This window comes from Hemibagrus wyckioides, linkage group LG06, assembly GCF_019097595.1.
Source record: "Hemibagrus wyckioides isolate EC202008001 linkage group LG06, SWU_Hwy_1.0, whole genome shotgun sequence".
In the NCBI taxonomy this organism is placed as follows: Eukaryota; Metazoa; Chordata; class Actinopteri; order Siluriformes; family Bagridae; genus Hemibagrus; species Hemibagrus wyckioides.
In genome coordinates this window covers 30,046,651-30,064,790 of record NC_080715.1, presented here as the reverse complement: position 1 = coordinate 30,064,790, position 18,140 = coordinate 30,046,651, and the positions used below count along the sequence as shown (strand labels likewise).

The following is an 18,140-nucleotide window of genomic DNA, read 5'->3' as shown; positions in this document are numbered from 1 at the left end:
TGAGAATGGCAATTGCACCCTTCAGAGTCTTAAAATGAGTAGCGTTGTTTGTGTGCGTGTGTGAGTGAGAGAGAGACAGTAAAGCAAGACTGATTAGAGCCTACAACCCCTATCAATAGTCTGAGATTGTTCTCATTTGGCATGACATGTCATTTATTTCTACACAGACAGAGACTTAGCCTAATATCAAGTAAAATATCAAGTCACTTTTGAAGCCTTGGCTACAACCCCGACTTTTTCTACCTTCATCAAGTAGTGATTAGGGTCACCACGCGATTATACAAACCTTCACAGAAAAACGTCATATAATCAAAATCAAGTCAAGGTTCGAATTCTGCAGAACAAATTTGTACAACAATTACACTTTTATTTATGTAATGTACTGAATGTGAAAATCCTTTGTCTGTGATGATGACAGTTTTTTTTTAACGATGACCATTTATTAACCATTTACAAACAGTTAGTCAAAACTTCAGGAGCATCTGACAAAATATCTGTTGACCTACCAGGCTGACTTGCTTAATGATGTCCCTCCAGGTTTTGTCCACAGTAGTGAAGCGGCGTCCCTCCTCTGGCATCTGAGCCATGATGTCTGGAGAACTGAATATGGGCTCCAGGTAGAGCCACGTGGACTGCATCTTAAGCCACTCGTCTAAAATCTCCTGCAACAGCAGCAGCTTACCCTCCCAGTCTCTAGAACACAATCCCACAGATTTGTCTTTCAGTCTAATCAACCACTGCTTTATTTCACATTATTCATTTCTAACCAGAAATATAAAATTGTGATAGACAGTAGAGTCAATATTTCTGAAATTTAAACTCAAATGTTTTTGAAACAGTGAATGATCATGGCTATTATGCTCTTGGCTTTTGGGATCTGCCATTCATTATTGTGTCAGGCTTTACACCTGCAGAACATTCAAATCCAGAGCTGTGCTGTACATGCTAGTGATGTTAGCCAAAGTCATTAGAGTTGTAAACTTGGGTGCAATTTTTCTTAAAATCCCTCAGACGTTTACCGTATCTCAGTTTCAAAGGGTTTAATGAAGGGTGAGCCTCGCATCGTCTGAGTCTTGACTATACGATTGTCCAGCAGCATCTGGATCTCGTCCATCGAAGACAGAATGGACGTGCCAGTCTCACGGTAGGGCAGCAGATTGAACTTCATGCCTGCCCATTCACCTGCCATGCGCTCCATGGCCTTCTCCAGTGAGTACTCTTTGCTGGCTCCCTCGCTGATGCTCTCAAAATTGGGCAAGTGGGCTTCAAGGTGCAGAGGAATGAAGTGAGAAATACAGGCCTCCTCTTCCGAAGGCTTTAGGGAGAAACCCACCACGGCTGACATGGCCTCCCAGTGACGGTCTCGCAAGCCTGGATTACACAAAACCTGCAGGAAAGGTTCGCATAAGAAGCAAGCAAAACTGACAAAATTAAATGTCATTTAACAAAATGTTAATTTTGAGATTTGACTTATAATTTTTCAAAAATTCACTAGAACAAATAATACAGCTAAGCCACTGACAAAGAATGAAGCATTATTAATTGTGTCCAAAATAAACTCTTGAGTCAAAACAGACCCTTTGGATTGTTTATATTCGATTTTGGGAGAAACAATGAATAGATACTTGAAACGAGATTGGCAAGCCACCAAAGCTAACTAAGGGGAGCATTAATTAATAAGTTCATTAATAAGTTCCTGACTGTTTCCAAAAAAATATAAATTAAATAACTTGAAAATACAAAAACCACAAATCACTTTTAAAAGCAAATTCATTTCAGAAAAGTGTGTAGGAACTGTGTAATGATATGGCTTACATCAGGACTAGGAAAAGACGGCACTGATTCTAAGAAATGGGAACGTTATTATTTAAAGTACAGTATATCCCGAGACCACGAGTTCTTCCAAAGGACTCTCATGACTTTACATCACGCTGAAGGAAGCGGCACATCAAAGCCATGCATGCACAAGATACAGTAATGTAGAAATTTTGGGGTCTCTGTGTATCAGTTAATCTATAAAGACCGTTATTCATCTTTATAATTAATACTATTCATTTATCTCTGTGCAGTACCTGCACCAAGGGGATGTGCTGCTTGAAAGCCTCCACCTCCACTTTCACTTGGGTGGTGATGTTAAGAGCCTTGGGCAAGTCCTGAAAACTTTTTTCCAGTTTGTAGAGAGAGCGGGAGTAGTTGCTGACGTCGCCCTCCACCTTGTCAGGGTTGATGGAGGTGAGAGGGCCGTTAAGCCACTGTTGGTGCTCAGCTTGAAACTCGGTAGCTGTTTGGTACAGACGAAGGTATGGGAGCAGCTGGTCTTGGACTTTCTTACGTATAGGGTACTGGGAGACGGGCCACCCAAATGCTTCTTCCTCCATGTTGAAGCCTTCGATCTTGGGGAGAAGAATAATAACAGAGGTGAATTGTTTTTGGTTTGTTTAAAACCAAAGGTAAAGAAAAAAAGAACTAGAAACTGAGAGCCATTTAAACGGTTGGAGTATATGACCGAAATGCTTTGACGATATTGTCTTTTTTACTATTTCACCATTTTTACTGACTTACTTTCTCCATGGCAGTCTCCAGCTTGGAATTGAGCACCTGTGCCTTTTTCAGATACTTGCTGACTTCAGACAGATCCCCGAAACAGGCAAACTCCTCCACCTGCTTTGCATAGCCTTCCAGATCTTCCAGGAACCTCTCGCACCGCAACTGCCAGCAACAAAGAAAGTCATTAATATCTTACAGATCATGAATGCTAACGCAGCCGAGCCTGTCAGCGGGAAGACGTCTCCTTGTTGTGACTGTTGTAAATTTGTTTTGTGCCTCATTACAGATGGTTATTAGCTTACAGTACAACAACATTTAATTAGTTTGATTTGCTAATGTGAGACGTAATTGTAGGTTTTACTTTAGCTGTCTCTTTTTTCTACAGCATATATATGATTTTCTCTGTGGTGTTGTGTCTGAGCAATTGCTGCTACTTAGAGATTAATATTTGGGCATTTCTTTGATATTTATTTATTTATTATTTACCTTAAGGAACTCCTGGAATTGTACAGTCTTCTCCTTAGCAATCTCTCGGTGCTCATCGAAGATGGAAGGTATGCGCATGTACCACTGGAAGGTCTCCTTGTTCAGGCTTATGTCTATTGGAGAAAACTCATAACCAGCCAAGAAGCAGAGACGATTCATGGAATCGGTGAGCTGATGCTCCAATTTGGGCATCTCTTCAGCTTCAACGTTGTTTATGTAGGCCTGTGGAAAAATGGTCAAATAGGAAGTCAGAACTGGAGTTTTCTAGCCATAAATAGAGCTGAGAGATAATATATCTGGGTTTACTGTACCTTAAGAGCCATGAGCTCTTTTGTGTTTGAAGGAGTGCTGTGGGCTTTTTTTGCAATCTTCTCAAATTCATCACATAATCTGTAGGTAATGGAGACCCATACACACACATATATATACATATATATGTGAAAGGATGTTCGAAGCACAACATTGTACTGTTTTGAGCTTTAGAAGAATCTTGTATTGAGAAATCCTATGTCCACATGGGTGGTTAAGGTTTCATTAATTCACATTGTGGTGAGATCAGAGTGAGTCACACCAGTAACTGCTACAGAATACAGATTAAATTGCAATTCTGTGTATTCCATGCACTGTCTACCCTTTCATTTTTTAAGAATGCTGCAACTCTTTCTCTCTAAATCATAGAGCGGCCTTTGTTTCCCAGCACAGGAGATGAGAATGCACTGGAAAAACCTTTTGGCTGTGTGATCCCCTACTGTTGTAGACACGTTGCATTGCTACTCGCATGTTTGTGACTTAATCGTAGTATATAAGACAGCTAGGAATACACAATTGGTTTTTTCTCATGGTCTTTTTTATGAGCAGCTTATAACACCAAATGTGCTAAACACTGACACTGAGCTTTAGGAATCAATCTTTTAGTAAAATTGTGTGTAAAGTTTGCATAAGCTGGATTTACAAAATAAATGACCACAGGGCACAGCTCATTTGCATGCAGTGATGCCCACATAACTCAAAGTTCAAGGGTGAAAGTGAAATTATATAAATATTTAATACTATTCTGAATAGTGATAACCGAACACTAAATCCTCCATCAGCTGTTTACAGCTAACAGCACTGTGCAGACAGACACGCTTTCTTTTGTCATAGCAGAATGAATTTTTTTATTTGTTGTAATTTGTGGATATGTGTTGTCTCATTTTCTTTTTTATATTTCACTTTCACTTATTCAGTAATATAAAATGACTTGTTTTCATGAAATGCTCTCGATGGTGCTCTGAATCCCTGGGCTAGTAAACTAGCATGAGGAATTAGCTTGTTTTTGATATAGACTCGCTGTAAGCATAAAAATAAGCAGTTCAACTTCATCAGTATACTTCAGATTTAACATTGCTTCATAAAAATCTGGGCGAATTACATAATCAAGCAAGTCGATGTTTGCGTTAGTTTCCAAATAAATGGAATTTTCATGAATATGTATATTTATGGTTTCAGAAGGTTTTTTTTTTTTTACTTCAACTACCACCTCTAGTTTGTGTGGTATTAAACAGTCATTAAACTGTGCATTTCTTTGCTTTGATTTGTGCATATACTTCCAACAGTGACATAAATGTTACTCACTTTCTGTTGCAATTCTGGTGGTCCTTCAGTATTCGGGTGATCAGTTTCTCCCTGAGTCCCTCTGCGCGCTTCACTAGTGCATGGATAAGCTCATGGCAGTGCACTTCGTACATACCGAGCCTTATGACCTGTCCCATTTAACAGCAGTGAATGAATTTCTGACCACAATTAATTAATTGTATATCAGAAATCTTACTATTAAACCTGGAATCATGTTTTTTTTAGATCCATTAAACAGTATTATAGGTTCAGTTTTTTTTTTTAATACCATAAGCTACAACACAAAACATCACTCTGTTCTCATTTACTCACATCAGGTTCTGAGTCAAGTGTGGTGTGTGCATTGTTGTTACTACCGCTTTGTGTTAATAACTTACCTAAACTAAATTTAATAAAGAATGTATAAAATTGTACGTTTTTAAACAAGCTCATTATGTGTTGTTTTGTCCTGGTTTTCCCATGATATGAGGCACGCTCTATGCAGTTATTGACTGGGTTTCTGTTGCTAAGCATCTAGCCTTAACTAATGCCACATCATTTCACACTGTACATGTTCAGTTAGCACTGTAAAAGCTCTGTAGAAGCAGAGTTTCATAACCGCAGGTGAAAAGCAGTGCTAAACCCGCTTCTAAATTACCCATGTGAAACATTCCTCCATTTAAAAGTAAGGTTTAGAACGACGATAACCTGGTGTTAGGCACAGTCTGAAAAGCTCTATTATCTAATTGTAGTACAGTAAGCCTTAAAAATGATACTAGACCTATTCATATAACAGAAAAATGCAATCAGTAAATTCAATATTAGCCTACAAAGAAGCTCGCAATGGTGTGGCCCTTCAGGCACAAATATTAATATCCCCTCAGTACTGCATCTTATTTACCAAACTAATAGAAAAATGCAAATATGCTTTTTTCCTTTTGATAAACAGCCATTAAAATTAATTAATAAAGAATTGTAATGAATTGCCTGAAAGTAACGCAAGTGTAGTACTCCATTAGTAGAAGAAAAAAAAATCTAGAAAGCTCACAAAGGTCCTGACTTGTGTGCATAAACTGACCCTGTGAGAGTCGTACTGGATCTCATCAGCCAGCTGCCGATAGCGTGTCGCCTCCATCATCATCTCCTGGAAGGAGTGCTGCTCCACCAGGAAGTGCTCTAGGTCCTGCTCGGCCTGTTGTGATATCAGTGGTGCAAATTTGTCATAAAGGCGTACATGCTCGGTTGGCCCATGGCTCTCTTCACGTATTACCCGCAGAATTTCATCTTTATGTGCCTTCAGCATCTCAGGCAGAATGATGGGTTTCAGGGTTCTGACATTCTCAGTGGCTGGCTACAGTTAGAAAGTCAAAATAAAGGACAGTGTAGAAAATGTGTAGGAGTCAATGGTCAGCTGTAAAATAAGTAAAAGGAATTTTCATATCCGAGCAGTTAGTCTCAGGTTAGTCTCGACTCGAGGCACCAAGCTGCTGCATTTCAACATTGTGTCGTAGACATTTAGCAAAACCACCTCAAAGTCATTGAAATCCGGCTCGAATATTATCTGGTTCTGCTTCAGGATCAGCCGCAGAACCAAGCCCGGGTGCTCGTGTGCTCTCACCGAACGCTTCGGGGAGGAGAGCATGTGAATTATTTAATGCTGGAGGTTAAAATGAACACATGCAAAAGCTATTAAACGCAACATGCTTTATAATCGAAAAATGCAGGACCAGAAACAGAGTGTAAGACAAGTGTTACCCAGAAGGCATATTCAAGAACACCTCAGTATTAAAAGTAGTCCAAGTGAGCCAAATGGGAGAATCGTGTTTTGTATACGAGGAAAGCCAAAATGTTTTGTCAGTTAAATGCTATTACAGATAGTGGTGCTATAATAAAGCATACAGTAGCAGGGGTGTGATTATAAAAATAAAACAGCAATGATTAAGAATTATCCCTTCATGTAGGGACATTAATGTTTCTCACTGCAATAAGATGGCCGGTTGACCTTGTGGTTGAACTGATGTGTCAAGCAAAATATAATGAATCTCGACACTTCAGGTTATTCTCATGACTGAGAAATGAGCTTGTGACCGCAAGCAAGGAAATGTTATGTATGCAGTGTGACTTTTAAAGTGCGTTCTGAATGAAATGCCCACTGAGCTGGCTTTTTGATTGGAAATGCTGCTGTGACTGACAAGTAAACATGTAAAAAAATATTTTGAATGTGAATGTAATATGAAAATAAGCTCAAAAACTTCCTCAATTTCCTTCCTATTAGTTTTCTTTGACTTTCCTGTTAAAATCTTCATCTTTATGAGTAACAACTGAATGAATATCAAGCTGGAAATTTAAAGGAGTTAACATATGGCATGCCCTCGGTGTCTTACTGGGTCCTGAGCTATCAGGTGTGTGTAGTCGTGAAAAGAGTCCAGGACCAGACTCTGGAGCTGAGAACACATTAGGGCAGCTATGGAGTTGAAGAAAGATAGCAGATGAGATGTATTGGTGATTTTGGGGAGCAGTTTGTGTTTGCTCTTCTGGTAGATGATTTTTTGCACCTCAGGAAACCACCTGTTCAATACAAAACACATTTTTTCAGTTATTTATTCAGTTATTGACTTAACTGAAAAACTATCCTTTTCTTTTCAACATTTAGATATCTCATCAACCTGGGCATTTTTGTTAAATGACCTAAACATGCATACTCTTCATGTGAATTATAGAAAACATTTTAGAATGAATCTAATTTTCAATGGAAATTTGAACAGAAGAATGTAAAATCTGGGATGTAAAAGTGAATGAATAGCCATGTGCCTACTTATTCAGCAGGACATTTTCTGCGCTTTCAATGTGACGGTTGACGATGTGCTGAAAGACGGAGAGCTCCATAGCCTTCTCTCTGGTGTGAAACTCTGTCACGTCTACAAGGCGTAAACTCCTGTGCAAGATGATCATTGTTCATAGATGAATATAAAGAAAGAGTGGAAAGAAAGAAGAAGCACTGAACTTCTGTGTTTAATGCAGAATAAGATTTGTATCTTAATTACATCTCAAACTGTGTTACTAACAATACATTAAATTGAGAAAAACACACGAGCCAAACAAGCATTTGGCATTCATTTCCCTTTGTACAACCCCTGGCAAAAAGTATGGAATCACCACTCTTGGAAGATGTTCATTCAATTGTTTAATTGTGTAGAAAAAAAAACAGTCACAGACATGACACAAAACTATTTTCATTTAACATTCCAACCTTCTGGCTTTATGAAACACTTACAAAAATAAAAAAGAAAGAAAATTGTAGTCAATTGCAACTGTTTTTACAGATCAAACAGAGGAAGAAAAATATGGAATCACTCAATTCTGAGGAAAATATTATGGAATCACCAAACAAAAACACCACTAGCACTTTGTTGCACCACCTCTGGCTTTTATAACAGCTTGAATTCTCTGAGGCATGGATTTAACTATCGACAAAGAGTATTCATCAATCCGGCTCCAACTTACCAAGTTACCGAGTCCATAGAACATCTTTTGATCCGATTGCTATTTATTGCTCTGCATTTTGAATACCCTCAGTGCCTTTATTTTGGTCTTCTATTTCTACTGAAGAAAGCATGCAGAAGTGCTTTTCCTGCAGGACTTAACAGAGGATTTTCTATCTTGCCCTTTCAGACGAGATTGTACATCACCAGCTCTTTCTACATTGTGTACAAAGTATTGATGTCGGTTAAACTGTTGACTCTAGGTTTGTAGATGTAAAACTCTCAGATCGCTCTACGATCTTACATGTAATAACATGTCTTCCTGTAATAACACATAACTGTAAAAAGTCTCAACAGACACCACACCTTTCTGTGGAAAAAAGAGATAACAGGGAAGAGATGACAAGGAAGTCAGACTGCTTCAGTGTGTTAGATCCAGCTGATAAAGACGTTGTGGTCTGCTCCTAGTCTCATAGTAAAGCTTTTTGTGTGAACATCAGTGCAACTAGTCTCCAGTTCGAGAGATGATTCTACAGCAGTTTAGTTGCTTTAAAACTATACTTATATTGCCATCCCTGGAATTTCCCTCCAAATCATTGAATTTATGGATTGGGCTTGGCCCTTTTAGTTCCAGTGAAAGGAACTCTTAATGCTTCAGCATACCAAGACATTTTGGACAATTTCATGCTCCCAACTTTGTGGGAACAGTTTGGATGACCCCTACCTGTTCCAACATGACTCCACACCAGTGCACAAAGCAAGGTCCATAAAGACATGGATGAGTGAGTTTGGTGTGGAGGAACTTGACTGGCCTGCACTTCGACACGATAGAACACCTTTGGGATGAAATTAGAGCAGAAACTGTGAGCCAGGCCAAAACTGGGACATTTGCCTTTACATGCACATGTGACAGCTTCAGCTCTTCTGGGAAGGCTTTCCACAAGGTTTAGGTTTGTGAAGCATGAAGAGTTCCTTTCACTGGAACTAAGGGGCCATGATTTGAAAGGGTGTCCCAAAGCTTTTGGCAATATAGTGTATCTCTGTGTGCATATAATCATTTTCACTGCACGATTTCAGAAACCATGCAAGTGCCCTAATGAGTACAAGAAAATAGTGGAATTCCCTCAAGCCACACAGTTATTGTCTCTTACGAGGCTGTGTAATTGGTGTTTTATTAATTGTAATAAAGTATTATTTATGTTTGTGTAAAACACACCATATAGATCAGTTATTGTTTGGTAAGTCAAGGCTTAAATAGACTCTGTATTGAGTTTGCGAATGGGTGGGGCTTGTGTCATTTATCAGTTTATCAATCAAGATTGTATACAGCTGATTATTGATGCTAAATATATATAATATATATATCAAAAAAATAACCTGGATAATGTTCACTCACTGAAAGGCTTCTGCCTGTAAGCTCCAGATTTTTCTTGCATTCCTTCTTCCTCCTCGTGGCTTTTTTTCTTATGCAGCTGATTTTCACATGTTTTAGGAAATTGGTACTTTTCCAAAATATTTCTGCTGTGTAACATTAGTGTTGCTGTTGAATGGAATGAAGAAACTCTACACATGCTCTCACGATCTGACCGGTGAAAAGGGAAGGAGGAAAAAAGGTTTATCATTTGGGTCAGTGTTTCCTTCATATGATCTCATTAAATGAACAAAAAAAAAAAACAAGAATTGGTCTCTTGTTTCAGATTTTCAGACGTCTTGCCACAGCTCATTTGCATGTATCGACGCCCACAAAACTCCATAAAAGGTTATGTGCACAGACGTCTGGGAGCACAAAATGAACAATCATGGTAGAGACTGAGAGGCAGAAGTGATTCGCTTCTATGCCAGTACAAATATTTTATTATAATAGTAGTAATAATAATAATAAGCTGTAAATCTTCCATCAGCTGAGGTGTGTGTTTGCAGTTCATGGCTCTGCACAGACAGACCGGCCAATTCGACATTTATAGGGTGCCATTTTTTTAATAATTGAATCAGAATTGAGTGATTAGTTTTATTTGTGTTCATTTACACTGCTTGTAGAGATTGCTGGATCGATGGTGCTGTGTGGAGTAAGTAATCTATCACACTTTAATACTTTCTCTTTCACGCGTTTCAGTTCCTCTCCAGACTTGATTGTGTTTCTTTTTGCTACGTTTTGACAATAACCATGAACGGCTATAATAAGATCACACAGATGACCTTGTGTGTGTGTGTGTGTTTTCAGTAGTGTGGAAACTTTGAGAACAGGCTGGTCTTGTTAAGGGATTAATGCTTCAACACGCTTGTGTATATAGAGGATTTCTTGACCATGCGATTTTCAGGTTTTTGTGCAATTTTGAATCACCGCAGAAGGATTTGTTGATAAAAGTCAAAGATTATTGGGTCAAAAAAGCGTGTTCAAGGTATAGCTCTAACATTCTTGTGTCTGTTTGGTTAACCAGGGTTTGTCTGGTTACTCAGTCATTCATATCTCCATCGTGTTGACGGAGCAGAAAAGAGTCTTTCTTGACGGTGTTTGATGTGTCCTGTCAAGGACCCGAATGATGCACTGTATACTAGGATGACTTAACACTAACAAATACCCAAGCTTTAATCTGCATTTGTTTTCTCATATCGTAGCTTGAACGAAATCTATGCGTTCTGAGGACAGACAGATTAATCAAAATGGAGTTCTTAACCTTTTGCAACCAATCATCTTGGAGATTTTCGAGTCAGATCGCTCTTTCTTACTTCTGCCTCGTTGAATTACAGTCGAGCGTTTTGTAGTTACCTCTCGCCAAATCAGTGCTCTAATGAATCCACATCCGTTTCATTACCTCCCAATGAACTCCGGCTCAGCGCCGTTGATGAGCTTTATGAGCTTCACAACAGCCGAGCCGATGCAGCATCAGTATCTTCTGGCTGTCAGTAATCTCTCCTGTAGGGAATATACACCCTGGACAGGATGCCACACCATCAACACACACACTCATATGCGCACTTTCACTGCACACACACGTGACTGTTCCAGCCTTCATTTCCCTGTCACACACTTTGAATGTTCAGGCCATCTGTATATTTGCTGCTTTGACAATATAAAATCTCTGCAGCACAGCAAGCTTCTCATGCTCTGTTCATCATCAAATCCATAGTTCTTCTGCCTTTTTTATTACGTTTCTAAAGCATCACTGCCGGCTCTCTGTTGAGCCAATTTCACACCAGTGTGCGACATTCCATAACTGGCTCGCATCGCTTTGCCTTGGACACCAGATGTGCATGCAGATGTGCGTTCAGCTTTCATTTCTGTGCCTTCTGGTTTAGTAAATTTAACAAATACACATCATCTGCATTGAATCTGTCAGAACATTACTAAAGAGTATAACTATATTTGGTTAGTGTGCGCTAATCCACTAGGCTTTTTTTTATTTTTTTGTAAAGACACCAGATAGCACTGCTCCTGTAAAGCATCCAGCTGAAATACAGCTCACGTTCAGTTGAGTTGTATTTTATATAGACTCTCACTAGATGCACGAACACGGTCAAAACCATCATCTGCTTCATTCATCCGTGATAATGTGAGAATAATGCTGATGAACATAAGAATGAGATTGTTAGCAGAATCGCTGCAGTACTTTAGCAGATATTAGTATTGTGATACGTATGTGGTACTATCGAAATTCTAGTGTCTTGGATTTGCGTTAGTGACGTTACATATGCTATGGGTTGTATGGCAAATCCTTACTCTTGTCCATTTTTCCTGCTTCTAACACATCAACTTTGAGGACAAAATGTTCACTTGCTGCCTAATATATCCCACCCACTAACAGGTACCATGATAAGGAGATAATCAGTGTTATTCACTTCACCTCTCACTGCTCATAATGTTATGGCTGATCAGTGTATATACATATATATAATATATTACTCCGCTATATATAGTTCAGCTCCATTGTTCTCTGATGTAATGCTTTCTTGTACTTGCTCTTTATCACTCTGTTGTAGATGGTATTCGTTGTAATAAAGTTATCGTGAGAAAGTCGGTGAACATTTAATCGGCTAGTCGTACGTAAGCGGTATAAATGCACAGAGGTCACCCTGCTCATCGATTTGTGAGTTCTGTCACTGAGGCCATTTCACATGGAATAAAGGTGCTTGTCAAATCTGCTCCTCCGCTATGAGCATGTGCTTTAACCCTATTGTTATCGATCTGCCTGTGGGTGAATATCAGCCAATGCTTACCTTATCTCCCTAATCCTTTTGTAAATCACAGCAACAAAAAAAACACAGCTTTCTAAACTTGGAGCTGCACTTATTCCACAGGCTGATTAGTGTCTTTTAAGAGTGAAGATATTAACTGGCTTCACTTCACATTGCACACGTTACTGTGTGCAGATGTATAGATTTAGAGTACGTTATTAATCCCCAAGGAGAAACGTGTCCCGAATAAAGCTGCTCTACCCCGATTGGAGTCTCGTCGTTTGGTGGTGGTCACTGCTGCTGGGGATAGATTTACATGGACAGACTGTGACCCAGGGGACTGCTGTGGATAGAACCACTTGGAGACTATCACACCGTCTCTGAACTAACATCGCATCTGTCAGCTTTTGGCAGGAAGGAATTAGTGCTATAATGAACTACACTGACCTATTAGTTCCTTAAGAGCTCTTGGTTGCTGTTGTAGAACGGACATTACATTACATTTACATTATTTCTTGTCCAGTGTCTCCCAAATGAGGATGAGGTTCCCTTCTGAGCCTGGTTCCTCTCAAGGTTTTTTCCTCATATCATCTCAGGGAGTTTTTCCTCACCACCATCACCTCAGGCTTGCTCATTAGAGATAAATAGCAACTTAATTTTAAACTTTATCATTTTTTTCTGTTTCTGTACTTCTGTAAAGCCTATTTGAGACAGTGTCCCTTGTTAAAAGCGCTATACAAATAGAAAGACGACTAAGGACTAGAATAGTTCTCAAGACTTTATGCCACAAAGAATAAAGAAAGAAAAAATACATAGAAATGACTGTTATTTACGGACTGTGCTGAGGGTATGAACTATATTACAGACTGGCAGGTTTTAAAATGTGTGATGAGAGGTCGTGATAGTGTGTGCATGGAAAAAATGTACAGTCATAAGTAACAACATAAATAAAAGTGACACTGTGTAAAAGTGCGTTGTGCAGATGATGTAAAATCAGTATAGGTGTCCATCGTCTCCAGTGTCCGCTTGTTCCCCAGCCTCACTGTTGACTTGTGTACCTTTCTTTGTCACGGCGAAGCTGCTGTAGTCTACATGGTACCAACATTCCCTGATTGTTAATTAACATGTCTGTACTGAGGAATTACAGACAAAAGAGTACCTGTGAAAGGAGTGAAAGGAGTTTCACAGTTACTGTGAAAGGCGTTAACGGAGTTTATTGTACTTCAGTACAATAAACTCGTTTCACAGGAATACTTATAGTACGTCAGTGCCTTGAGGCTGTGTGTGAGATTGATGTTTTCATGTGCTCATATGACTGATGCTTGGAGACAGGAGTAGATGTGGGTGAACTTTAAATATGTTGGCCTGAAGAATGATGGTACAGAACAAACCAGCACTTGCTTGACTTACAAATGAGGTCGTGAGAAAGCTGCACTTTTTTGTCTTATCGTTTTACAAACTTGACCTGGATTTTATGTGCTTACATCTACATTTCTGGCATTCAGCAGATGTACAAAAGTGCTTTGAAATCTCTATCAATGAACATCAACACTGGTTCACTGGGCCAGAGACTTAGGACACCATCAGCCTAAAAACTTGTCAACTTTAACACGTTTATCAAGTAACTCAGAGAATGTAACTAGTACCATCTACTGTTGATGATTTTAGAGTTCAAGTTGAGTCCATTTTGGGTCTGAAACATAAAACTGGCCATCAGTCAGAGATCTGATCGTTGAAGCGTTCCTAATGCTTGATCTCTGCAAATGTTCACAGCTCACTGATGTGTCCGGGGTGTTTTTTTTGGCCACAGCATGTGGTCACCACAGTAGCTGATTAACTTAAATCCCCCTCTCCACCCACTTCTATGTGTACAAGACCAAAACCTCGCCCATATAAACCTAAAAACCCACTGACATAAAGGAGTTCCAGCCTGCAGGCATTCTGCATGGTGCTATAGAAGAGCATTATCGGCTGATGTCCTTTTCCTATCCAGACACCTCTTTGGATGAAAAGGTACGCAGTTCCAGGACTTTACCATGATCTGGAGACGCATTGTGAACTGAAGAGCAGGTGCATCATGGCCTGACGGTGATCTCGCGTGAGCATTGTTTATTAGAGATGCTGATTTTCTGCTCGGTCGTTTCACTCTATTATAGATGTGTGGACTTGTGCTTGAAAGGGCCTGGACAGTCGACCCCTGTGGTCTTCTGATCTGCTCTACTGGAAGGTTACAGGATTACTATTCCTATTTATTTATTTAGTTATTTTTTAATACTCTGTATAATCCAAACATTTGTGTCCCAGATCTCATAGTTCATTTATTTATTTACTGTTTGCACACAAGATCAGCTTGTTGCATGCTCTCAAGCGATTTCAGGACAGGTTTCTATTCCCCTTCTAAAACATCCTTTGAATCTTTTAGTAATGTTTTGACAGGTTGAGCTCGAGAGTCAGATACCCATCGACCCTAATAATAATCTCTCTGGTCATCTTTCTGGGTCGTACGTATTTAGTTTTATGGCGTGTCTGTTTATTTTTAAGGAAGGGGTGTGTGTGTCTTTTTGACTGAAGGATCAAGGATTTTTGGGCTCGGCTCTCCACACCCCAAGTGTTTCATCCACTAACATGGCACAAAATAGATTTGTCTCTTTAGACAGCTGGGATTCACTTCATGTTTCAGTACAGAACAGAACTGACCTTCAAGCGATCAGAATTTTATTAGGGATGTACTGGTAGCATTTTTCACACAGAGTTCAAGTACTTTTTTTATTTAAAAAAAAAGTCTCTAACAGTAAAAATAACAGTACTGAAAAAAAGTAACTGAGTATTAAACAGTCAGGGACTTTATGGATGGATGCTGTGCGAGATCCTCACCTTCATACTTGATACACAGAGAAAAGTTCAACTAGGCTTGTGTTAACTTCACGTGTTAAGTATACGAAAACTGTCCAGACTGATATGCAGTACCAACACTGGTATCGATAAACCTGATTCTGATTTCCAGAAAGTTCTGCAGAATTTTGGTCAGCTGAAACCCTCACCCAGCTCCACTTTGCTTAATTTCCCCAGCGATCGCAGAGCACACACTGTTCCTCCTGCCATCTGCCATTGTGTTCAGAGGCATCTGCTCATCTCTCCTGACCCTGAGGGCTTTCCAAAACATATGTAAATGATACACAGATTCACAGTTGAAGAACAGCAAGCTCTTGTGGACTTTCGACAATCCTCTGCAGTTTAACGGTTGTTGGTACACGAAAAAGTGAAGCATGTCATTTCTTTAGACAGGATAGACAATGGATCATTCATGTTTTCCTAGCTCGCGAGTCATACACTATATTGCCAAAAGTATTCGCTCACCTGCCTTGACTCGCATATGAACTTAAGTGACATCCCATTCCTAATCCATAGGGTTCAATATGACGTGGGTCCACCCTTTGCAGCTATAACAGCTTCAACTCTTCTGGGAAGGCTGTCCACAAGGTTTAGGAGTGTGTTTATGGGAATTTTTGACCATTCTTCCAGAAGCGCATTTGTGAGGTCACACACTGATGTTGGACGAGAAGGCCTGGCTCTCGGTCTCCGCTCTAATTCATCCCAAAGGTGTTCTATCAGGTTGAGGTCAGGACTCTGTGCAGGCCAGTCAAGTTCATCCACACCAGACTCTGTCATCCATGTCTTTATGGACCTTGCTTTGCGCACTGGTGCACAGTCATGTTGGAAGAGGAAGGGGCCAGCTCCAAACTGTTCCCACAAAGCTGGGAGCATGGAATTGTCCAAAGTGTCTTGGTATGCTGAAGCATTCAGAGTTCCTTTCACTGGAACTAAGGGGCCAAGCCCAGCTCCTGAAAAACAACCCCACACCATAATCCCCCCTCCACCAAACTTTACACTTGGCACAATGCAGTCAGACAAGTACCGTTCTCCTGGCAACCGCCAAACCCAGACTCGTCCATCAGATTGCCAGATGGAGAAGTGCGATTCGTCACTCCAGAGAACGCGTCTCCACTGCTCTAGAGTCCAGTGGCGGCGTGCTTTACACCACTGCATCCGACGCTTTGCATTGCACTTGGTGATGTATGGCTTGGATGCAGCTGCTCGGCCATGGAAACCCATTCCATGAAGCTCTCTGCGCACTGTTCTTGAGCTAATCTGAAGGCCACATGAAGTTTGGAGGTCTGTAGCGATTGACTCTGCAGAAAGTTGGCGACCTCTTCGCACTATGCGCCTCAGCATCCGCTGACCCCGCTCCGTCAGTTTACGTGGCCTGCAGCAACGTGAGTTGCTGTCGTTCCCAAACACTTCCACGTTCTTATAATACAGCTGACAGTTGACTGTGGAATATTTAGGAGTGAGGAAATTTCACGACTGGATTTGTTGCACAGGTGGCATCCTATCACAGTTCCACGCTGGAATTCACTGAGCTCCTGAGAGCGACCCATTCTTTCACAAATGTTTGTAAAAACAGTCTGCATGCCTAGGTGCTTGATTTTATACACCTGTGGCCATGGAAGTGATTGGAACACCTGATTCTGATTATTTGGATGGGTGAGCGAATACTTTTGGCAATATAGTGTATGTTGGTGTGGTCGGACCTTCGGCCGTTACCTTCTAGGGACTATTGCGTATGAACGAACCTGCCATGTACATGAATCAATGTTTCCTCCTGTCTGAGTCGCTGCATATATCAGATCTGAATTTTGTGGGTTGTCAAAAAAGTGAGGAACTGATGAGAGTAAAACTACATATGCTTCACCCATTTGTTCACCCTTAAGCTCTATGCATTTTATCTGACTTTCCAGCCTCCCTCAAGATGCTTGGTTAGGGTTAAAAATATGCTTAAGTTTGAACACAATATTGGAGAATGCTTGTTTTTTTATTGAGAAGTGAACTTACTGAGTAACACGAACCATACTGTGTTGTGTCATGGCTTCTTGAGTGTCTTATAAGCCTGTTCAGACTATTCGCGCCACAGTCCTGCTTTCGAACAACATACCATTAAGCCAAAATTCCAGTTCAACTCTAACCGGCTAGAAAGTAGCTCCCCATCTGTGGGCTAAACAAATGACACGATGTGCATGCGAGCCATCACTGCCATCTTGACGTTCATGCTTCATGACACCTACCTACACCTTTGAGTATTAAAATGAAATGAAATAAAGTAAACGACAAACTGTCAGTGTGTGTTAAAAGAGATGACACCAGCCTATGTGGCTTTGATATCAACATTTTGGTTTCATGAGAAGCTCCCAGAGCTGAAACTGTGTTGCGATGGGTTCAAAACTTCACTGAAGTTGAGTCAGATCTTGTCATCATGCTTCCCTTTGCAAAGCTTAATCTAAGTTTGTTTCAATTGATCTCCCAGTTTACCTGATTGATATCCATAGACTCTCAGCTCAGCAGGTGATTATTTATTATATATTTTACAGACCTGTCTGCCAGAGCGAGAGAGATAGAGAGAGAAAGAGAGAGATTGGTAATTAAACAAACGAAGCAGGCTGTGATTAATGGGATAATTCAGTCGGCTAATCCGGTTGTCTTTACTGTAATCCTCGCCAATCTGAGTTCCACGTTGAGCACTGAACCGGCGATGGACTCGTGCTTGAGAAAGATCGGAGAAACGAGGCGAGCACATGAGAGTCATATGAACTCAGCTGACTTAAAGACTTTGGGAGGTGGGTGTGTACGTTTTCCTCTCTGCACCCTGCACTAGCAGAATCCCTACCAAATTAAGCACTTTTTGTACAGTACTTTGTTCTTGCTGTCATTTTCCCCCATCTGTGCTCATGAAATGACCTGCTTGAGGCTACTGCTGACCTTCTGATGTGTGACAGACACACTTTTTCCATTCTGTGCAGAATG

General features: G+C 40.3%; 2 protein-coding genes and 1 pseudogene across 3 annotated transcripts in view; 1 reads left to right on the top strand and 2 right to left on the bottom strand.

Annotated features, from left to right (window-relative positions):
• The window catches only part of LOC131353814 (dynein axonemal heavy chain 7-like), a 42,524-nt gene extending 36,595 nt beyond the window's left edge, over positions 1-5,929 (bottom strand). Inside the window, exons 1-6 of the mRNA XM_058390891.1 lie at positions 5,705-5,929; positions 3,034-3,255; positions 2,563-2,709; positions 2,073-2,393; positions 1,020-1,387; positions 507-693 (exon numbers count right to left, since the gene is read on the bottom strand). Coding sequence (XP_058246874.1) covers positions 507-693; positions 1,020-1,387; positions 2,073-2,393; positions 2,563-2,709; positions 3,034-3,255; positions 5,705-5,929 — 1,470 coding nt within the window. The remainder of the gene's footprint in view (positions 1-506; positions 694-1,019; positions 1,388-2,072; positions 2,394-2,562; positions 2,710-3,033; positions 3,256-5,704) is intronic.
• An 8-nt stretch (positions 5,930-5,937) lies between these two features.
• The window catches only part of LOC131354161 (dynein axonemal heavy chain 7-like), a 14,406-nt gene continuing 2,203 nt past the window's right edge, over positions 5,938-18,140 (bottom strand). The window contains exons 1-4 of one of the 2 annotated variants that reach the window (XM_058391497.1): positions 8,131-8,415; positions 7,442-7,561; positions 7,011-7,194; positions 5,938-6,250 (exon numbers count right to left, since the gene is read on the bottom strand). In XM_058391497.1, coding sequence (XP_058247480.1) covers positions 6,062-6,250; positions 7,011-7,194; positions 7,442-7,561; positions 8,131-8,147 — 510 coding nt within the window. In that variant the 5' untranslated portion in view covers positions 8,148-8,415 and the 3' untranslated portion in view covers positions 5,938-6,061. Of the gene's footprint in view, positions 6,251-7,010; positions 7,195-7,441; positions 7,562-8,130; positions 8,416-18,140 lie in introns of those variants that run through there. The other variant, XM_058391498.1, reaches the window with a different exon arrangement.
• Positions 16,774-18,140, top strand: part of LOC131354159 (zinc transporter ZIP10-like) — a 26,372-nt pseudogene continuing 25,005 nt past the window's right edge.